Here is a 24,005-nt window from a genome sequence, read left to right on the forward strand (position 1 = left end):
TCAAGCTTATGAATCAGACTCGTTACCACTCTGCCACAGGACGCTCGAATAGAAGTACGTATAATTTATATATAAAGTGCTAACAAAACTTTAAGTTCGATTTTCTCGATTATATTTGAGTATTGCACTTTAGTATTTTACAGATAGTACACTAACATCGTGTACTACCTCTACACCAAAGATCATCAAAATCCATTAACCCAAAGCCGTAGGCTCTCCTTGTTAGTAATATATATGAAGTTTATGTAAATTACATTTCCTTTAAATTTTTATTTATTTTAAACAACTTTATAGGTATAATCAAGCAATGCTGGGTTTTTCGATTAGATCTATTTCCATAAGTCGTGGAGGACGAGAAGGGAACAATGCATTTTTAAAAGTTAGTATTTGGAATTGCTATATTAGGTGTAATAAAGGTGTAACTTTTTTAAAATAATGATTTAAAACTGAAATGCAAATTTTATATTTTTAGTAGAATGAACTTTGATTTAATAATTCTTTCTGATAAAGGATCATCTGAAATAAAACATAATACAATAATAAAGATTTTATGATGGATTAATTTGATTATAATTGCATTGATAATAAGAGAATTTTTATTTGAAATTATACATTTTTTTTTCATTGTGTTACAAAATACAGTAATTAGTATACTAATATATAATTTACAAAATAGTATGCAATAATGAGTAATAACTATCTTTGTGTGTTAAATTTAATGGTATACATGAATAAATATAATAATGGGAAAACAAAAAAAAAGTAGATTGACCTATCCTCTGCAGGAAAATGGAACAGAAAATTTGTTCAAAAATTTTTACAAATTACAATTTTAGAAGAATATTTAGAACTATTATTATTATTAAGATTTTGAATTGTTTTATTTATACTAGAACTTGATAAATTGATTTTTTAAAAGTGCTTGTAATTTTTGTTATTTTTTATTATAAAATTTGTATATTGTATTAAAAAGTTATTTATTATTTTTATTTAATATATAAATCTTAGAGAATATTAATACAAAAATAAAAAACTTTAAAACATTAAACAGTTAATGTTAGCTAGAAATAAATACCTGTATATATAATTGTATAAAGAGTGGTACAAATATTTTCACTTTCTGGAACATCCTGTTTGTTTAATAATAAGAATTTGATGTACAGATACATGGAAAAATGTAACTAAACAATTTGAAATATTGTCTTCTGATATTAGTGTGATAATTTTATTTGCATTGTTAGCAAAATACTGTTACATCAACTCATCAATATATAAATTTATCTCATACTGAACCAGTTTTTTTATTAAGATATATTTGAGTTATAATTTCTCTTATAAATTAAAATAGGTTCATACTTTGTTTTGATTTTTATTTAAATCAGAAATTTAATAAAGTTAATGTCTTTCTAGGACACTTATGTGTATGATTCTCATAAACCATATCTGGACGAATCTTTAATTAAACTTGCTCTTCGTAGAGGTGTTTCAATAGAAACAATTCGCTTTTTCGAAAAAGATATGGTATGTATTAATATGCTTAAGCTTATTTAATTTGAAATTTGTTCAAAAAAATTTCTAGTTATATTACTTTTCCCATTTTTAGTAATTAAATAGTAGTTCAAATACTAACAAATAACTGATATACCAGCTATATCAACAATATATATGGAAATCGTGTCTTAAAAAATGTTTAAATAGTTACTTATCAATTAGTTCTACAGGGGTTGGACAAAAATATGGAAACCCCTTGTGAAATGCATAGTTGAACGTAACTGTTGATCCTAGCCAAACCTCTAGGTTGCGCTGTTGTATTTGACTACTAATGACACCTCTGCAATCTCCTCAATATGTTGCACGTGTCAGTCATTGTTGGAATTGTGTTTTGTGTAAGTGGGAGTGCACAATGTCAATTCGAACAAAGTGAATTCGAACGTGAGTAAATTGTTGGTGCTCATGGTGGGTGCTTCCATAACCAAGATGGCTGAAGTGTTTGGTGTGTCAAGAGGCACCGTATCAAAAGATTTATACTGCATACAGAACAAGCAGACAAACATCATCTGCTAAGTAACAACATGGATGAAAGTGTGTATTGAGTGATCGTGACAGACTGTCATTGAAGAGGAATGTGACAAAAAATAAGAAGACTACAGCTGAAAAAGTCACTGTCTAACTGAATATGGAGCTCACAAACCCTGTCAGTACCAAAACACTTCGAAGGGAGCTCCATAAGCAGGGAATTTCAGGGCGAGCTGCAATTCCAAAACTATTAATCAGTGATGCAAATGCCCATAAGAGGAAAATGTGGTGCCAAAGCCATAAAACCCAGACTATGGAGCAATGGAAAAGAGTCATTTGGTTGGATGAGTCTTGTTTTACACTGTTTCCAACCTGTGGTTGAGTTTACATCTGGTAAATGCCAACCCAAGCTTATGATGCAGACTACTTGTTGCCAAGAGTGAAACATGGCGGGGATTCGGTGATGATTTGGGGAGACATATTATGGTATTCCATGGGCCCCATGATTACTCTGCAAGGTTACATTACTGCCAAAGATTTTGTAACCATTTTGGGCGATTGTGTCCATCATATGGTGTAATGTTTGTTCCCCAATGGTGATGCTGTGTTCGAAGACAAGAGGGTGCCTGTTCACACAGCTCACATCGTCTAAGACTGGTTTTGTGAGCACGAGGGTGATTTGTTGCATCTTCTTTGGCAACCACAGTCACTAGACATCAATATTATTGAGCCTTTGTGGTTTACTATGGAGAGACAGGTGCGTGATCGCTATCCAACTTCTTCATTGTTACCTGAACTTGCCACTATTTTGCAGGAGGAATGGTACAAGGTTCCCTTGAAAATTATATAGGACCTGTATTTATCCATTCCAAGAAGACTGCAAGTTGTTTTGAATGCCAACAGTTTTCCTACACCGTATTAAGGTTTAGTATTTAGTACTTTGTTCTAGAACACTTTGTAAAAATGGTAATCGTCTGAAATATATATTTTTAGAACGATTTTGTCTTTTAATTTGTAAAAAGTAATTTATTCATCTGACGGAAATTCAAATATATCGCTAAAATTCGTCACCAGAGGGATATCGGCATAATCTACATTTGTCAGCGCTAATCTTCAGTAGATAAAGAGCCAGAAACCTAACGGACAATGATGAAGTAACAAGACGTCGTAAGATTTACCATTCCAATTTTAAAAGAAGATTTTTTCTTAATAATTTATTGGTTTTTTATGTGTTTTTAAGGAACTTTTTAAAATATAGGCAGTTGTGTAGCCTAAAAAGGAAGGTCCAGCTGTCTGTACTTTGTTCTAGAACACTTTGTAAAAATGGTAATCGTCTGAAATATATATTTTTAGAACGACTTTGTCTTTTAATTTGTAAAAAGGTTTAGTAATAGGTTTTTTTTTGTTGTTTCCATATTTTTGTCCAACCTCTGTATTAAAATATGGGTTATATTTTTAATAAAATTGTAATGTGGGAAAATTATAAAGAAATGCAGAATTTTTTTTAATTACAAATATACTTTCATTAGATTTTATACACAAATTTAAAAATTCAAATTTTTCACTTCATAAAGATTCATTCAGCCAAAGAAAACTAAATAGTCAGCTGTAGAATTTTGAAACTGTATTTGCTTTAAGTTTTAATATATTTCAGCCCTAGCACTTTTCAGACTGTACAAATTAAGTTAAAATAACTGTCAATACGTACACAAGTAGCATTGAATGAAAGGTAGACATTGCCATGGAACTGTTAATTTTTCCATGTGTGTGCAAATGGACAAAGTTAGAAGACACTTTTATGTATTGTTATTTTTTAAAATTTTGTAAATTTATATAGAATTTATTTGTGCTTATATTTCATATCATATACCAACAGGTTTGATGACAATTTAAATAGTGACCTGTGGTGATCATGAAATTTATAATTAAATTAGGAATAGGTAGGAGTATAACCTAAATTGTGTCTAGAAAGAATGTCTATTTGTATTAAAGAAGTAGTTGATTTTTCTATCAAATTTTCATGAAAGTTTTGATTTTAGTGTTTCTATTTTGGATTTAATTTTTCCTGCTCAAACTTTTAGTTATGTAAAGATCATTTTGTTTGGTTATGTTTAATTATCATGTCACAAAAATTTATTAATTATTTGTAGATATTTATTGAATTTTTATGTTTTAGCATTGTTAGCAAAATACTGTTACATCAACTCATCAATATATAAATTTATCTCATACTGAACCAGTTTTTTTATTAAGATATATTTGAGTTATAATTTCTCTTATAAATTAAAATAGGTTCATACTTTGTTTTGATTTTTATTTAAATCAGAAATTTAATNTTGACCGTTGACCCGAGATATCTCGCTTCAGCATCGGAACCTTTTTTCGAAGTAGATGGCACTAGTCATCATAATTTTATATTAAAACTAACTTCCGAAATATAATTTGTTTTTGTCTACATTTATTAATAATTAATATATATATATATTGTTTGTGCCAAAATAAAAAATAATTTTGGACAATATGCTAGCCAGGATTATTTTTTTCAAAAATGGGAAATTTTCATTAGGCATCGATAAAAATTCAACTCAGTGCAACATGAAATGTTGTGAAATTTCGAAATTGGATAGGTTAATTTCACTGAAAATACATCGTGGACAACCTCATGGTCATGGCTGGTGAAGTTTGAAAGATCATACTCAAAACCAGCGATACCAAAGAATTTTGGAGAATGAGAACGAGACCCTCCTGAGCGTCAAAGTGATTGTGTTTAGTAGTGCGTCTCCGAGACATAATCTTGTCCCAAATACAGGCTTGCCATTTTACTTGTTTACTTTTATACTTGATTAATAAATTGCTGAGAAGTTCAAATTGGAAAAGTTTAAAGGAATTAAAAGTATAGAGAATTTTAAACTATATTTAGTTATATCAAATTAAAATGCTGTATCATTTCCACTGTATTTAGAGAAGTTATAAATAGCTAAATTTAAGTTCTTATTTATATTGAAAATTAATTATATTTAGTTAGTGATTAAGTGAATATAATGAGGAGAACTGATTTTTATTGTTATTCTACTGAAATATTAAAATTATTTGCTTTAATTAATAAATAGACAAACTGATCACTGATTAGGAAAATTTAAATCTTTAACAACAATGAAAAATTTAATTTAATTTTTTTATTGTTAAAGATGATTGATTTTAAATTGGTCATCAAAGCATCATTTTTTATTTTTTTTGTATATAATGTATAAAAATAGAAATAATGTTTTATTTTCAACAGATGTTTAATTATTCAATCTATATTTCTTTGTGATGTAATATTATATAAATTATCTATTTAGCTTTCGGTACCAAGAAGTGTCGATGTTCCTTATACTTCTCTGACGTACGCTATTATTAATGATGATCTCAGGGTGATAAAAGCTCTTTTAAATGCACAAGTGAGAAAATATGCCCCAGTTCCAGATAATCTACTTGAACATATGGATACTGGAGAGTAAGTATTTAAATTACAACCATAATTAACTATAATGATTTATCTGGGATGAAAGTATTATTGGGAATGAAACTTAAAATTCTTAGTTAGTAACAGTGTTTTATCTTGATTGATTTTTTTCATAATGGTAAAGTTACATAAACAACATTTTTTGAACAGATGATATTGATTTTATAATTTAAATAACAAGATTTAAAACCCTGAAACTGTTTTCTCATAATCCCAGTTATGTCCATCACTGATATATATATATAGGTAACCCCCATATAACATGGCACTTTTATAGCATGGATTCACTCTAACATGGTTCGAGAATTGGGTAAAACCCTCGTACAGCATGAAATGTAGTAAAATCTATTAAAAGTGAACTTTATCTAATTTGAAATTAGGGAAATCCCTGTACAACAGTTCAGTAAACATGATAAAGCTTTTAAGTGTGAAAGATACCTCATTTGACATTTTTCATTCAAGCATGTATGTACTATCTGATTTTCCTGCATAATTTTCGTGAATTATTAGTACTTAAGTATGTAAATATTCTTTTCCCACCTTCTGTCAATACACTTGGTCCTTCCCGAAACTTGTTTCAGTGTTGCCAGATCTCAACACTTCTGCTTTTGTGTTGCCAGATGTTTTTCCCTTATTTCATACATTCTTTATTCCGTCACCAGTTTTTAGGCATTAAACTGCACCTCTGACCACATTTATATTAATATGTATCTCTTCTTAAGAAAATTTTAATAAAGATATTTATTGTTCATTTGTTGTGAAACCGTGTTGTAATATTTTCTTTAGAAGTGTTGAACACTAGATTGTGTTTTTAGAACAATCACATGGCTTATTCTCCACCTTTTATTTAGTTGACTTTTTTCGGTGGTGTTCGCCGTTTCTATAACAATAGTTTATTATTCATTTGTTTAAAAACACAATCTAGTGTTGAACACTTCTTTAAAAAAAAAAAGATATTTATCTTAATTATGAAAACAAAATAGCATGTTTTTTAATTCTTGGAACCTAACCCCCTTTTTGTACTAGTTCTTTGTTTCGTATAACACGGCAATTTTTTGGAACATAACTCCCGTGTTATATGGGGTTACCTGTATAAGCTATTAGCACAATATTGGCATTATGAATGGATAATAACAACTAAAAATACCACAAAAATGTTGGAAATAAAATTATTTTTATCTTTATTGTTTAGATTTTTACAGTAATAAAGGTGACTAGCTTTTATTTTTAAGTTTTTTGTGATTTTTATTATTATTATTATTATTGTACCTCTGTATTGTTGCTGCTGTGCTTATAGCTTATATATCAATTAGACTATTTGATGAGATGAAATCAAATGTTTGATCATTTGCAAATGTCCAATTGACCAAACATATTACAAATTATTGAAAACTGATTATTGGTTTTCAATAATTTTTAATTGGATATTTATTGAATACTATACTAATTATCTTACAAGGAGAGCCTACGGCTTTGGGGTAACTGATTTTGATGATCTTTGGTGTAGAGGTAGTACACGATGTTAGTGTACTATCTGTAAAATACTAAAGTGCAATACTCAAATATAATTGAGAAAATCGAACTTAAAGTTTTGTTAGCACTTTATATATAAATTATACGTACTTCTATTCGAGCGTCCTGTGGCAGAGTGGTAACGAGTCTGATTCATAAGCTTGAGTTCTCGGGTTCGATTCTCGCGTATAATTTTTTTTTTAATTCATAAATACTTATAATGTATTTATTTATTTACTCATTCATTTATTTCTTATTATTTATTTATTTTAATTTAATTTCTACTATTCCAAGTCTAATATTTTTATACTTTTGTTGACAATAACGGCGCATTCTTGACACCTATGTGTCAACTTTCCCATCTAATTGTTATCACTAACGGTGACCGATCTAATTCTCACTAGGAGCGTTTTTTCTATCGGAGTTCTTTTTCACTCACTCTTTAACAGTTCGTTTCTAAATTTCGACACGAATAGACGTATTTGTGTAGTAAAACTTATTTTGAAAAATTATTTTATAATCGAAAAATGTCGTCAAGAGAAGCAAGTTCTTCACGTTGTGACGAAAAAACTGTTGATGATACCTTTTAAAAAAGCAGCATTTATTTGTTGTTCTTGGTGTAGACAGAATTTTTGTTTTGAATGTTTTTATCATAAGTATCATTCACGATCATGTACATCTGACAATGATATGTAATTATATAATATTGCTTCAATAAATTATATTCGTTTTTCTTGGTTATATTTGAGTTTTGCACTTTACAAGTTAGTATTTTACATCACTGTATAAAGAGTTATCATCAACAGTTTTTTCGTCACAACGTGAAGAACTTGCTTCTCTTGACGACATTTTTTGATTATAAAATAATTTTTCAAAATAAGTTTTACTACACAAATACGTCTATTCGTGTCGAAATTTAGAAACGAACTGTTAAAGAGTGAGTGAAAAAGAACTCCGATAGAAAAAACGCTCCTAGTGAGAATTAGATCGGTCACCGTTAGTGATAACAATTAGATGGGAAAGTTGACACATAGGTGTCAAGAATGCGCCGTTATTGTCAACAAAAGTATAAAAATATTAGACTTGGAATAGTAGAAATTAAATTAAAATAAATAAATAATAAGAAATAAATGAATGAGTAAATAAATAAATACATTATAAGTATTTATGAATTAAAAAAAAAATTATACGCGAGAATCGAACCCGAGAACTCAAGCTTATGAATCAGACTCGTTACCACTCTGCCACAGGACGCTCGAATAGAAGTACGTATAATTTATATATAAAGTGCTAACAAAACTTTAAGTTTGATTTTCTCGATTATATTTGAGTATTGCACTTTAGTATTTTACAGATAGTACACTAACATCGTGTACTACCTCTACACCAAAGATCATCAAAATCCATTAACCCAAAGCCGTAAGCTCTCCTTGTTAGTAATATATATGAAGTTTATGTAAATTACATTTCCTTTAAATTTTTATTTATTTTAAACAACTTTATAGGTATAATCAAGCAATGCTGGGTTTTTCGATTAGATCTATTTCCATAAGTCGTGGAGGACGAGAAGGGAACAATGCATTTTTAAAAGTTAGTATTTGGAATTGCTATATTAGGTGTAATAAAGGTGTAACTTTTTTAAAATAATGATTTAAAACTGAAATGCAAATTTTATATTTTTAGTAGAATGAACTTTGATTTAATAATTCTTTCTGATAAAGGATCATCTGAAATAAAACATAATACAATAATAAAGATTTTATGATGGATTAATTTGATTATAATTGCATTGATAATAAGAGAATTTTTATTTGAAATTATACATTTTTTTTTCATTGTGTTACAAAATACAGTAATTAGTATACTAATATATAATTTACAAAATAGTATGCAATAATGAGTAATAACTATCTTTGTGTGTTAAATTTAATGGTATACATGAATAAATATAATAATGGGAAAACAAAAAAAAAGTAGATTGACCTATCCTCTGCAGGAAAATGGAACAGAAAATTTGTTCAAAAATTTTTACAAATTACAATTTTAGAAGAATATTTAGAACTATTATTATTATTAAGATTTTGAATTGTTTTATTTATACTAGAACTTGATAAATTGATTTTTTAAAAGTGCTTGTAATTTTTGTTATTTTTTATTATAAAATTTGTATATTGTATTAAAAAGTTATTTATTATTTTTATTTAATATATAAATCTTAGAGAATATTAATACAAAAATAAAAAACTTTAAAACATTAAACAGTTAATGTTAGCTAGAAATAAATACCTGTATATATAATTGTATAAAGAGTGGTACAAATATTTTCACTTTCTGGAACATCCTGTTTGTTTAATAATAAGAATTTGATGTACAGATACATGGAAAAATGTAACTAAACAATTTGAAATATTGTCTTCTGATATTAGTGTGATAATTTTATTTGCATTGTTAGCAAAATACTGTTACATCAACTCATCAATATATAAATTTATCTCATACTGAACCAGTTTTTTTATTAAGATATATTTGAGTTATAATTTCTCTTATAAATTAAAATAGGTTCATACTTTGTTTTGATTTTTATTTAAATCAGAAATTTAATAAAGTTAATGTCTTTCTAGGACACTTATGTGTATGATTCTCATAAACCGTATCTGGACGAATCTTTAATTAAACTTGCTCTTCGTAGAGGTGTTTCAATAGAAACAATTCGCTTTTTCGAAAAAGATATGGTATGTATTAATATGCTTAAGCTTATTTAATTTGAAATTTGTTCAAAAAAATTTCTAGTTATATTACTTTTCCCATTTTTAGTAATTAAATAGTAGTTCAAATACTAACAAATAACTGATATACCAGCTATATCAACAATATATATGGAAATCGTGTCTTAAAAAATGTTTAAATAGTTACTTATCAATTAGTTCTACAGGGGTTGGACAAAAATATGGAAACCCCTTGTGAAATGCATAGTTGAACGTAACTGTTGATCCTAGCCAAACCTCTAGGTTGCGCTGTTGTATTTGACTACTAATGACACCTCTGCAATCTCCTCAATATGTTGCACGTGTCAGTCATTGTTGGAATTGTGTTTTGTGTAAGTGGGAGTGCACAATGTCAATTCGAACAAAGTGAATTCGAACGTGAGTAAATTGTTGGTGCTCATGGTGGGTGCTTCCATAACCAAGATGGCTGAAGTGTTTGGTGTGTCAAGAGGCACCGTATCAAAAGATTTATACTGCATACAGAACAAGCAGACAAACATCATCTGCTAAGTAACAACATGGATGAAAGTGTGTATTGAGTGATCGTGACAGACTGTCATTGAAGAGGAATGTGACAAAAAATAAGAAGACTACAGCTGAAAAAGTCACTGTCTAACTGAATATGGAGCTCACAAACCCTGTCAGTACCAAAACACTTCGAAGGGAGCTCCATAAGCAGGGAATTTCAGGGCGAGCTGCAATTCCAAAACTATTAATCAGTGATGCAAATGCCCATAAGAGGAAAATGTGGTGCCAAAGCCATAAAACCCGGACTATGGAGCAATGGAAAAGAGTCATTTGGTTGGATGAGTCTTGTTTTACACTGTTTCCAACCTGTGGTTGAGTTTACATCTGGTAAATGCCAACCCAAGCTTATGATGCAGACTACTTGTTGCCAAGAGTGAAACATGGCGGGGATTCGGTGATGATTTGGGGAGACATATTATGGTATTCCATGGGCCCCATGATTACTCTGCAAGGTTACATTACTGCCAAAGATTTTGTAACCATTTTGGGCGATTGTGTCCATCATATGGTGTAATGTTTGTTCCCCAATGGTGATGCTGTGTTCGAAGACAAGAGGGTGCCTGTTCACACAGCTCACATCGTCTAAGACTGGTTTTGTGAGCACGAGGGTGATTTGTTGCATCTTCTTTGGCAACCACAGTCACTAGACATCAATATTATTGAGCCTTTGTGGTTTACTATGGAGAGACAGGTGCGTGATCGCTATCCAACTTCTTCATTGTTACCTGAACTTGCCACTATTTTGCAGGAGGAATGGTACAAGGTTCCCTTGAAAATTATATAGGACCTGTATTTATCCATTCCAAGAAGACTGCAAGTTGTTTTGAATGCCAACAGTTTTCCTACACCGTATTAAGGTTTAGTATTTAGTACTTTGTTCTAGAACACTTTGTAAAAATGGTAATCGTCTGAAATATATATTTTTAGAACGATTTTGTCTTTTAATTTGTAAAAAGTAATTTATTCATCTGACGGAAATTCAAATATATCGCTAAAATTCGTCACCAGAGGGATATCGGCATAATCTACATTTGTCAGCGCTAATCTTCAGTAGATAAAGAGCCAGAAACCCAACGGACAAAGATGAAGTAACAAGACGTCGTAAGATTTACCATTCCAATTTTAAAAGAAGATTTTTTCTTAATAATTTATTGGTTTTTTATGTGTTTTTAAGGAACTTTTTAAAATATAGGCAGTTGTGTAGCCTAAAAAGGAAGGTCCAGCTGTCTGTACTTTGTTCTAGAACACTTTGTAAAAATGGTAATCGTCTGAAATATATATTTTTAGAACGACTTTGTCTTTTAATTTGTAAAAAGGTTTAGTAATAGGTTTTTTTTTGTTGTTTCCATATTTTTGTCCAACCTCTGTATTAAAATATGGGTTATATTTTTAATAAAATTGTAATGTGGGAAAATTATAAAGAAATGCAGAATTTTTTTTAATTACAAATATACTTTCATTAGATTTTATACACAAATTTAAAAATTCAAATTTTTCACTTCATAAAGATTCATTCAGCCAAAGAAAACTAAATAGTCAGCTGTAGAATTTTGAAACTGTATTTGCTTTAAGTTTTAATATATTTCAGCCCTAGCACTTTTCAGACTGTACAAATTAAGTTAAAATAACTGTCAATACGTACACAAGTAGCATTGAATGAAAGGTAGACATTGCCATGGAACTGTTAATTTTTCCATGTGTGTGCAAATGGACAAAGTTAGAAGACACTTTTATGTATTGTTATTTTTTAAAATTTTGTAAATTTATATAGAATTTATTTGTGCTTATATTTCATATCATATACCAACAGGTTTGATGACAATTTAAATAGTGACCTGTGGTGATCATGAAATTTATAATTAAATTAGGAATAGGTAGGAGTATAACCTAAATTGTGTCTAGAAAGAATGTCTATTTGTATTAAAGAAGTAGTTGATTTTTCTATCAAATTTTCATGAAAGTTTTGATTTTAGTGTTTCTATTTTGGATTTAATTTTTCCTGCTCAAACTTTTAGTTATGTAAAGATCATTTTGTTTGGTTATGTTTAATTATCATGTCACAAAAATTTATTAATTATTTGTAGATATTTATTGAATTTTTATGTTTTAATAATAATAATTTCTTATTAAAGATGATTATAAATATTAATTTGAAAGATTAAAACAAACAGTTGTTATATATAAAACAAAGACTTTCAGTCTACTGGGATTTATTAAACTTTTGAATACAAAGACAATATATGAATTTAAATTCACATATTTTATATGATAAATTTTTCGTACAGAATATACTATTTTAAATTTAAATGCCATGTTTTAATATTCTATTATTAAGCTGAGATTGATCCTAAGTTTGAAAAACCTTAATTTTTGACATATTTTATTTTCTGAATTGCTTTAGATTTTATTGTCAATATCTGACTTTCCATATTACAGTGATTGGTTTTTGGAAATAGTTATCAATTAGAATGAAAATATGCAGATTTATAAGATTTGTATTAAAGAATAAAAGCATTCTAGTTAGTGAACATACATTATTTGATTATTTTATGTAATTAACATAAATTTATGTTATATGTATTATTTTATTTAAATGGCTATTTATTTTTGCAGAAAGATACAGTATTAAGATTAATTCCAGAAGCAGTTAAAAATGGCCATCATAAGCTAGCTGGACAACTAGTAAAAGAAGCAATAGATTTCGGTGGTTATGGCTATTCTGATATTCACCAACAGGTTGTATATTTTCTTTTTTTACGTTATATATACAATTATTATATTACAACATATCACAAATTATTTTTGAATTTATAACAGTAATTGCATGAGTCATAAAACAATGTAAATTCAGTTAAATTTTCAGTTAATGAGATTTTGGTATTTTAAAATATAATAAAGTAAGGTCAACTACATACACTGAACTTTTTTACAGTTGTAAATAAATATGTATTATTTATTTTTAACCCTGTTAAAATTTGAAACTCTGGATTAATGTTTAAACAAATTGGTTATAAAATAGATTTTTGAGAAATTGATGTAATTTCTTTAATGGTTCTAAAATTGATTTGCAATTTAAAAATTACTGTTTGTATTTAATTAATGCTATTGTGGAAATAGTATACTGAATAATAAAAGCACTTAGGATAATTGTTTGGTTATCAAAAATTTAGCCAAAATAAAATACATTCATGTGAATTTTTCTTAGTTGGAGTTATTGAATTTGAATTATGAATGATTTTGACTTCTGACTTTTGTTTTATTCTAAGGCTGTACTTAATTATATTAATGGGAATAAGTTGAAATATTGTTATTAACTAAATATGTTTGGCATAAAATTAAAATTTTGGTTAATTCAAAAAGTAATTGTCTATTTCTTTATGATAAAAATGATTATTAGTTGTGAAAACAAATTATATTATAGGAATATTATTTATACTGTCATTATATTATTTCATTTCTTATGAAAATTTATTTTTAGGTTTTATTAAACGATAAGCAAGAATTACCCAAAATAAGACCAAAGTCTGTCATAAAAAAAGCACATAACCATCCAAGGGTAAGCAGTCATATAAACTCCATTGTATAAATTTTATTAGCAAGAATTTAATATAGATCACTATTATTAAATTTAAACCTAAGGTAAAATGATGTAGTATCATATATAATATTTGTGTTATATATGATACTAAAATCAAGATTGTAGAATAGTATATAACATTTGTAATACATAGTAGGCTTTTGATTTAATGGAATAATTGGGGGAAGGCATCCACTATTGTCAAGAGTATGGTAAAATATTATGATTTACATTGAATAATTTATACTCATTGACTCATCTTTTAGCATGCACTAGCTGCAAATAACAAAAACAAGGTTCTAAATTTTTCTTTTAGGATAGAAATTTTTTTATCTGTTAAATTCAAAGTTTGTTAAATTGAAGGTCTACTCTACTTAATTCTGTCTTAAATGACTTACTAAATTTAATATTTCAACAGTTTTCTATGATGATTAAATTTATTTGATTTAATTATTTATTATAAATATTTTTGTTAATTCTTATTGTTTCTGTTATTACAGATTACTCCTTTACATTGTGCTGCTATTAATCCTAATCCTAAATATTTAGCCACGTTGTTGTCTTTATACCCTTTTTATAATCTTCCCGATAAAAGTGGTTGGCAGACGATTCATTATGCTGCTGCTTGTAAAACTACTGCAACACTTGAACTTTTGTTATCAAGGTAAAACTACATTGTAATGTTTATTATTAATTAAATATAATAATAATAAATTTTTGACATTTTATTAAATTAAGAGGGGTGCAACCAGAAGATATTACAGACAATTATGGTAATACACCTCTACATGTAGCCTGTATGGTAGGTCGCCCGCAGAATGTTGAATTGCTTTTAGTCCATTCTTCTACAGGTGAGTCAGTACAGGTAATAATATATATTAAATATTACATAAGGAGTTTAAATAAAATAGCATTATTATTATTATTATTATTATTATTTTTAAAGTTAATTATATACATATGCAAACAGAAAATAATAAGCAATTACACTGTTCACTTTTTTTAATTTCTTATTCAACTTTTTCTGATTTAAGAATCTTTACAATATTAAAATATAAGGAATACGAAAACGCCAAAAACATATGAATTTTGTATATTTATCAGTTAATTCTCATTTTTAAGAAAATTCCTACTTGGACATAATAAATATAAGCATTAATTATACATTAATAACAGTTACGTTAGTCTAGTAAGTCAGAAATCAATATATTGTTTATAAAACTGTGGTGCAAAATACATAAAAATGTCTTTAAAAATTCCTTTTAATTCTCAGCAGCTATTTTTCTGTTACTTGCTAAACAGTTTTGTTGAGCTTAAAGTTGGAATTACTAACAATTTAATTGTAAGCCAGAAATATTATGCTAAAATAAGTAATTTTTAATTGAGAATAAATTTATTTTACAGTTTTATTGCAGAAATAACAATTAATATACAGGTAGGCCTCCTACAATGCAATACCTTTACAACATGTTTTTGCTCCACCGGAGTTGGAAAAATGCAGAAATTTTCTTACAACGTGGTTTAGGATATTTAGAAACAAATTATCTTTTCACATAACAGAAAAACTGAAACGGATCATGTGACACGTGCCGCAGTTTGGTGTACAGAGCTAAATGTCCTTGAGAACAGTTGGCTTGTTATTCCCATGAAAGTTTCAGGGGAAGACTGGTTTCTAGATAGATGTGCATCAGTTACCATGAACACTCAAATATCTCACTAAATTTTTGATCATTTATACCCTTTCAATAGGTGGGGGACTGCAAAAATGGTCCAAAATACAGTATAAACTTTTATTGGGTGTATATTTTTAACAGCATAGTGAAGGTAAGTTATTTTTTGCAATTTTAACTGGCCACAAAACTGGTTGAAAAAATTTTAGCCATAACAATCCTGAATAAAAAGAAAGGACCATCATTAAAAAGGAAATTTATATCTCTTCAAAAAAGATAGAAATTTTGGATCAAATTAAAAATCAAGAGTGGATAGCTGATATTGATAGGCATTTTAATTTAAATGTGTCAATTATTTGGTCGATTAAGCAATCGGAAGAAAAGCTTAGGAATTTGGTCGCATTTGGATCATCTGTTCTTGCGAAAAATGTTGCTCGTCTGAGAGCACTTATAATGGAAAATATGGAAAGCACTAATATTATGGGTAGAAGATATGAACAAGAAACGGTTGCCTTTAAATAAAAGTGCAATTAAACACAAAGCCTTAAAAATATTTGATTATTTAAAATAAATGGGACAGTCATCAGCTGATGAAACCAGAGTTAAATTAGTGGCAAGTAATGGCTGGTTTAAAAAATTCAAAAAACGCCATTCGTTGCACAACATACACATACAAGGGGAAAAGACCTCTGTGGATGAGGATGCAGCAAAAAAATATCTAGCAGAACTAGCAGATATTATTCAAACAAAGGGTTATCTGGCTGATCAAGTGTTTAATGCTGATGAAACAGGATTTTCATGGGGAAAAAATTGCCTAACAGGACCTATATCTCAAAAAATGAAAAAACTGCTCCTGGCTTTAAAGTTTCCAAAGATCGCATAACTCTACTTCTATGTAGTAATGCATCCAATGATTTTATTACCAAGCCAATGCTCATTCATCGAGCACTAAAGCCACACTCAATGAAACAGTGCAACAAAAACGACCTTCCCGCGTATTGGAGAGCCAACAAAAAGGCATGGATGACAGGCCATTTACTTAAGGGTTGGTTCCATAATTATTTTGTGCCCGATGTAGAAAATTATTTAAAAAAGAACAACTTAGCATTCAAAATCCTACTAATCTTAGATAATGCATCCCCTCATCCAATTGATTTAAATCATCCCAATGTTGAGATTGCGTTTTTATCATGCAACACCATTCTGCTATTGCAACCCTTGGATCAAGGAATCATAGCAACTTTTAAATCATACCATATCTGTAAATCATTTGAATTAATTTTGGAGAAAATAGATTCTACAGATATTATAGTCAGTGAAGTTTGGAAACAATTTCTAATTGTAAATTGTGTAGAAGTTATTGGCTTGTCCCTAAAAGAAATGTGCCACTCGATTCTAAACGCTTCCTTGAAAGCTTTATTACCAGAAATGGTCAGTCAGGAAAATGTTGTTGAGCCAGTTCAGCATGAATATAACATAGTAAACCTTTCACACGCAAGAGGAGGCAATGGATTCACTGAAATAACTGTTGATGATATTCTAGAATTAGTTACGGAAAATAAAATAAACAAAGCAGATTTGGTGACAGTTATATCCGAAACATTACCGATTGAAGATAATTCTGAAGATCTTTTCTATGAAGAAACCAAAAACTTCACACTGAAAAATATAGAAAAATGTTTGGACATGGCAAAACAGATGAAAATCTTACTTTTTAGAGAACTCTGCCAGAGAGTTCTAATCTGGCAGATCCTCTACCAGAGAGAGCAGAAATATTTAAAAGAAATCTTCAAAATTGCTTTTCTGCCTATCCAGAAATTTATAAAGATTTGCAAAGCAAGAGCAAAAAATCTCTAATGACAGATTTTTTAAAACCTAAAGCTACTGGAAGTGCAGTGGAACTTTTCAATGAAACAAGCTCAGATCTTGAAATAAGGCCAGTCAAACGTTGTCAAACCATTTGACTGGCTGTTCTCGAGCGTTGTGGGAAGCCTACCTGTATTTTTTTAAGTGTTTTTAACCTATCCCATGTTGAATTTTTTTTTCCATTGCATGTGACTGCCATGTTGAATTTTTGTCAATGTTAAGCCTAATGAAAACTTTTTTTTTTTAATTTTTTTAAAAATAATAATTGTGGCTACTGTATCATTAAAAATTATTTTTATACCTTGTAATTTCATAAAATCTGACTGATACAATATTTATTAATATATATTAAAAACAAAATTTAAAAGCAATGGGATCAGTTGCATTAATTCTTAAAAACTATAAATCTAAAAATAAAATATTCTTTGAAAAATTAGCAAATAATATAAAACTCATTCTATCCGATTTTGAAAGATTTTGAGTTTTATGTTATTTGCTAATTTTTCTAAGGATATTTTATTTTTAGATTTATATTTTTTAAGAATATTTAATGTTCTTAAACAAACTTAATTTTTTTTATAAGTAATTTTATAAATACATAATAATTAAAAAAAAAGCTGTTTTGCAGTGCTAGACATTGTCATCTTTCTTTCTGGTTAAATTTATTAACCAAAAACTATATTCTCGATAAAAGTTTAATCATGCCAGAAAAGAATAATTTAATAATAATAGTACTATATTTTTTTGCTGTCACAAATTAAGAAACTCAACTTTAATGTCCAACATGTGAAATTTTACACACAAAGTACTTTTAGGCTAACTGTTTGATTTGATTTGAGGTTTTCTTATTTAGTGACAGATTAATTACAGAATTAACAATTTTCAAAAGATGGTCATCAAACAAAAAGTTTGAATTTGAAATTTTCATTTGATAACTAACCAACAGAACATCGAGGCAGTAAGAGTTACAATGTGATTTTTACTGTACTGATTGTTGCTGATGGAATAAACTTTATTTTAAGAATTATTGATAAACTTTTATATTCAATTTAAATATTAAATAATAAATTTCTTTCTATGACATTATATTTAGCTCACAACAAAAAGGATCAAGAAAATTCACTATTATTTGCTCATGAAAAATTTGGCTTTGGCGGCATCGATCGGCCAAATAAGAAAACATATTGTCCTCTTCATTTGGCAGCAAAAAACGGCCATGTCGTGAGTAACTTATAAAAAAAATTTTTTTTGTGTGTGATAATTATGTTTATGATTTATTTTCTTTAGAATGTCCTGAATGTTTTGTTAAGATATGGAGCGGATACAGAAAAAACAACTAGTGCCGCACATGACAAACTGACTCCTTTGATGATCGCATCCCAGTGGGGTCATTTAGATATTGTAAAAAAACTTGTTGAGAAAGGCTCACTAATTGAAATGAAAGGTACTTGTTTATAGTTTCAATAATTAAAAATTTCCTTCATTAGTTTGTAGCATATATCTCATTATGAAAACATTTATAATGAGGTAATATGCTAATTAGATATTTATCATGGATTTGGTGTGAAGCAAAACTGAACAGTTAATGTTAAATCGTAAACTCTTTTGCAGCTTTTTTCCTTTACTGAAATTTTTCTTTTAAGATTATATTTAGATACAAAGTAGTAATACTTAATAATAATTAGAGTTAATGCATGTTTCTTTTTTAATTATCAGATAAAAAGCAGCGAACAGCTCTCACTCATGCTATTATAAATGGACACGCGCACATTGCATCATATTTATTACGGCTCGGTGCAGATCCCAATTTTAGAGACAGTTCAGGAAATACTTTACTCCATTATGCTGCAGCTTATGGTTGGTATTTTTGTTTGGACCTTCTCTTGGAAGCTGGTGCCAGTCCGAATTCATATAATGATTGGAAGGTAAGCATTCTTTGTTTTGAAGAGATATGTATAAGTGAAAACTGAAATATATTACATGAAAAATATATATTAAAAATATTTATAGTAATTTATAATTTATTTTAATATTTTTAACAGGGGTTTTTATAACTTGAAAAATTGAATTTTATAATTATTCAGTCTAATAATATAGATAAAACTTAAGCTATTATATTTTCCATTGAAGCTAAATACTATAATAGAATAAGTGTTATAAAATTTGTTTGATTTTTATAGGAATATAGATTTATTTTTTGTATCTTTTTATATTTATGAATAAAAAAATTGCAACAATTTTATAGATGAAATTAATAATTCCACATTACTGCAACAAGTAGCATTTGTAGTCTTGTATTATTCTAGAATGTAATAAAGACAGTTAAATAAATTAAATTGTATGGCTGTGCATTTTGCCTGTGAATTATATCTTTAAAATAATTAATATATGAGGGCAGTTTTTTCAAGCTCTGATGGTCCATAAAACAAAGACAAGGTGTAAATAACAAATTGAATTTATTATCGAAAGTTAAGTACAAACATGGTTACTTTTTGACATAATCACCGTGAAGAATGAGGAATTTGTCATATCTGTGGACGAGCTTTTCCATCCCCTTGTCATAGAATGTTGCCGTCAGTGAATTGAGATGGCCTTAATAACATTATTTTGAAGATCGTTATTAGTTCATTAGTCTCAAATCTCTGTCCTGCTAGCCACGTTTTCAGTTCAGGAAAGAGATGGAAATCTTCACACATTTAAAAGTTTTAAGCTGAGTGAGAGTCTGAAAGGTGGAAGTCTTTACCACCATTAAACACCCAGCTTATAGCCCCAATTTAGCACCAAGCGACTTCCATCTCCTGACTTTCCTGAACAGGAAAAGTGGCTAGGAGGACAGAGGTTCGAGACTAATGAACTAATGACGATCTCCAAAACAATGTTATTAAGGCCATCTCAGTTCATTAACCGGCAACGTTCAATGACAAGGGGATGGAAAACTTGTCCACATATATGACAAATTCCTCAACCTTCACGGTGATTATGTCAAAAAGTAACCATGTTTGTACCTAACTTTTGGTAATAAATTCATTTTGTAATTTACACTTGTCTTTGTTTGTTTTAATGGATCCTGATGGTACATAAAAAATGGTTCAGGCCACTTGAAAAAAAACAGCCTATGTAGGTTACATTTAATAAAATTTAAAATAGTAACAATTTGTTTTTCTTTCTCTAGCTGACTCCTTTAAGTGTTGCTTATTTGAAAGGTCACATGGGATTGGTTGATTGCTTACTAGAACAGTCTGGAGTAAATATTGATGTAGCTGTAGATAATGATAAAGGTAGAAATTAATCATAATTAAAATTATTTCAAAATCAAGATAACATGAAAAATATATTGTTTTATAAGTAAAAATTGTTGTTTTAGGATTGACACTTTTAATGCAGACTGTTAAATCAAAAATATGCCCATCCATGTTAGAGAGAGTAAAGTTTTTAGTAATTAAACAGAAGTCGGATTGTTCAGTTACCGATTATTTTGGAAACAATGTGGTAAGTGATATATCTGCTTATGTAATGTGTTTTATATTAAATTCATATAATCATTACTTATTTTTAATATAAATTATGAATTAAATAATTTTAAATTATATNTTAAAAATACAATAGAGTCTCTGTAATCCGACATCCGCCGGATTACAGAGACTCTACACTACACACAAGAGTAAATCGGTATGTTTATTAATACAAATTAACAAACTAATCACACAGTGTAGATTACTGTAAAAAGTATTAAAAAACAGGAAAAACTACATATATAACTTACAAGGTATTAATACAAATTAACAAATCAAAGAATGGAATAGTGCATTCTCAAAGTTTAAGAAATTAATTACCATATTTACTCTCATATAAGACGAGGTTTTTATTCATTTTTCACTGCTTCAAAAACCTAGGTCGTCCTATACATGTGAGCGAATGATTTTTTTGCAATAATTTTTGTGAACCACATATTCACATTTTTTTACCAGATGCTCACCCTCTGGTGTTTAAAAACAAAAGTATTTTATCTGGGTCATTTCGATTGTACTTGTGTATTGTTAGGAGTAAAGATGAATAGCAACAGGAAAAGCAAAGCTTTTGAATTGAATTTCAGATTGCTACTTCAAAATCACTCAGGAGCCTGATATAAGTTGTAATCCATTCCAATGTGAAAACAGGTAATTTTTCTGAAATCAGAATTCGGAGAAACTCATAAGTGTAATTGACAGAGAGTGGATTTGACTGTCAAGAATTGGCAAAAAAGGTTTCCAATTGTCCAGCTTTACACGAACAAATTATGTTATTGATTTTATAAGATTTTGCCTTAAAGTTTAAGATGCTAATAATTTTTGCTGGACAATGTGTTCATTTAAGTTCATTTGACATTTTTATTTGTGATTAAATGAAATAAAATTAGAACTGTATTAATAATTACTTTCTTTATTTTGATCTTTAAAGTCACACCTCGTCCTATATGTGAGATCATCTTATACTCGAGTAAATAGAGTATTTTTATTTTAAGATAAAATATATATCTTTTTGCTTATTTAATTATAAAAAATGGTCTTTTGTTTACTTATTTCACTCTTCTCGTTTGTAACGACTGCATGCTGAATGAACCTTTCATCAATTAGTGTCTTGAATTAACTAGAAACACAGGCAAAATAAGCATAAGATATATCTATCTGTTTTACATTATATAATGTATGTTGAGGTGGTTTCTTTGCTATGTTGCAACATTGTTTAGTTTGGTTCCTTCAGCAACACTGTTAAATTTGTAACAATTAATGCTTTTTGTGCTGCATCGAGAAAACAGAATAAGCTGATTTTTTTAATAGAATACCTCACTGTTATACACAGATAAAGAATAACAAGTTTTTAAATTTTGAGCATTATTTACGGAATTATGTGATGATGTGAAAGTGTCATTGGCACCTGCCCAAGGACAAATTGATGAAAATTATTAGTTAAACATATCCTGGGATAGTTCAAAACCAAGCAATAAAATATAATCTATATCAGGGGTGGGCAAGCAAAAAGTTCAGTGGGAGCCTAAATGTGGGTTTTGTGAAATGAGTGGGAGCTGCAGTTCTGTACTTTTTTATTCTGTATCGCAGTTCTGTACTGCAATTTTATTATATAATATAAATATAATATAAAACAAATATTGAATTTTTTTAATAAACATATTTTCTCAAAATTGTGGAAATAAAATTGTAAAAATAATAATANGAGCTGCAGTTCTGTACTTTTTTATTCTGTATCGCAGTTCTGTACTGCAATTTTATTATATAATATAAATATAATATAAAACAAATATTGAATTTTTTTAATAAACATATTTTCTCAAAATTGTGGAAATAAAATTGTAAAAATAATAATAAAAAGCAGAAATTAACACTTTCAGCAAGAACCTCATGTAACTCAAAAGGAGCCACATTTGCTCGTGTCTGATCTATATAATGTTTCTTACACTTCCTACAGTAATAAATAACATAATAATGATGCATAAAAAAATAATGCATGTACAGTTTACCAAAAGTTATGTTGTCTGGATGATGCAAAATGGTATTAATTGGTTAAATATGAAAGGAAACCAAACAGAAAATCAATTGCTTCATACTTTCTAGAATCCTGGATTTAAAGTACTTTAAGGTTCCAAAAACATTTATTACAATTAAAGCTTTTTGTGTTTCTAGATAGTTTATGCAATTTATTTTTCATTTAGTTGCAACATTAATAGTGTTCTTGAGATAATGAGAGGACAAGGAATAATAATCAATTGGTTAATTATTTTTAGTATAGTATTGATATAAAGTTTTTAAATAAAAAAATAAACAAAGACAAAATTTAAGTAAAAAATTTGTTACATTAATAATTACCTAAAAAATTAAGGAAAAATTTACATTTTTTTTTTTAATTTTGAGGCAGATAATTCTTGAAAGGTATGTTGATTTGACTTTAAAATTTTCTTCATTAATACCTTTTATACTTTGAAATTAAACACATCTCTGCAATCTGTTTTTAATACTTTTTTAGTATTTAAATTTTATTATTATTACAAAAGATCATAAACATTACAAATGAAATTAATGCTTTATCGAAAGGCTCTCTGTTTTTCTATATATTGACCAAAGGGAATTTCAAATTAATTTTTTAAAATCTATTAAAATACGTGGTATTATAATTATAATAAAAATTTTATTATTATGTTGGGTTTAGTGGGTAATACTCGGTTTAAACCGGTGGCTGTGTACTATGCCGGATGAAAGTCAAGGCATAGCAACCAAAACAAAACTAAAATTAAATGTGTGTCAGTGTCTGTATTCAGGAATTTCCTAACAATGTGGCATGTATTCAATATAGTGGCCTTCTGTAGTGTTATGTATGTATTTCTACTCAATTCTAATGTTCCCAGGCTTTTGTGTAGTGTGTGTGGTATCACACCTGTACAGGAAAGAACAACAGGTACAATAACTACCCTATCCATCCTCCATAGATGCCTTATTTCCTGGGCAAGTTCTGTGTACTTGCTAATTTTTTCAGTGCATGTGTTTTGTACATTGTGAGTGTTTGGAATGGCTATG

General features: G+C 28.4%; 1 protein-coding gene across 1 annotated transcript in view; it reads left to right on the top strand.

Annotated features, from left to right (window-relative positions):
- Window positions 1–24,005, top strand: part of LOC111623970 (tankyrase-like protein) — a 70,374-nt gene that overhangs the window by 6,687 nt on the left and 39,682 nt on the right. Inside the window, exons 3-14 of the mRNA XM_023366711.1 lie at window positions 5,358–5,512; window positions 8,539–8,623; window positions 9,655–9,765; window positions 12,940–13,062; window positions 13,805–13,882; window positions 14,404–14,567; window positions 14,642–14,754; window positions 18,533–18,660; window positions 18,727–18,883; window positions 19,156–19,364; window positions 20,612–20,717; window positions 20,804–20,928. Of these exons, the coding sequence (XP_023222479.1) occupies window positions 5,358–5,512; window positions 8,539–8,623; window positions 9,655–9,765; window positions 12,940–13,062; window positions 13,805–13,882; window positions 14,404–14,567; window positions 14,642–14,754; window positions 18,533–18,660; window positions 18,727–18,883; window positions 19,156–19,364; window positions 20,612–20,717; window positions 20,804–20,928 (1,554 nt within the window). The remainder of the gene's footprint in view (window positions 1–5,357; window positions 5,513–8,538; window positions 8,624–9,654; window positions 9,766–12,939; window positions 13,063–13,804; window positions 13,883–14,403; window positions 14,568–14,641; window positions 14,755–18,532; window positions 18,661–18,726; window positions 18,884–19,155; window positions 19,365–20,611; window positions 20,718–20,803; window positions 20,929–24,005) is intronic.

The sequence above is a fragment of the Centruroides sculpturatus genome, unplaced genomic scaffold (assembly GCF_000671375.1).
Source record: "Centruroides sculpturatus isolate CEXI.00-Female unplaced genomic scaffold, Cexi_2.0 scaffold382, whole genome shotgun sequence".
NCBI classification, from domain to species: domain Eukaryota; kingdom Metazoa; phylum Arthropoda; class Arachnida; order Scorpiones; family Buthidae; genus Centruroides; species Centruroides sculpturatus.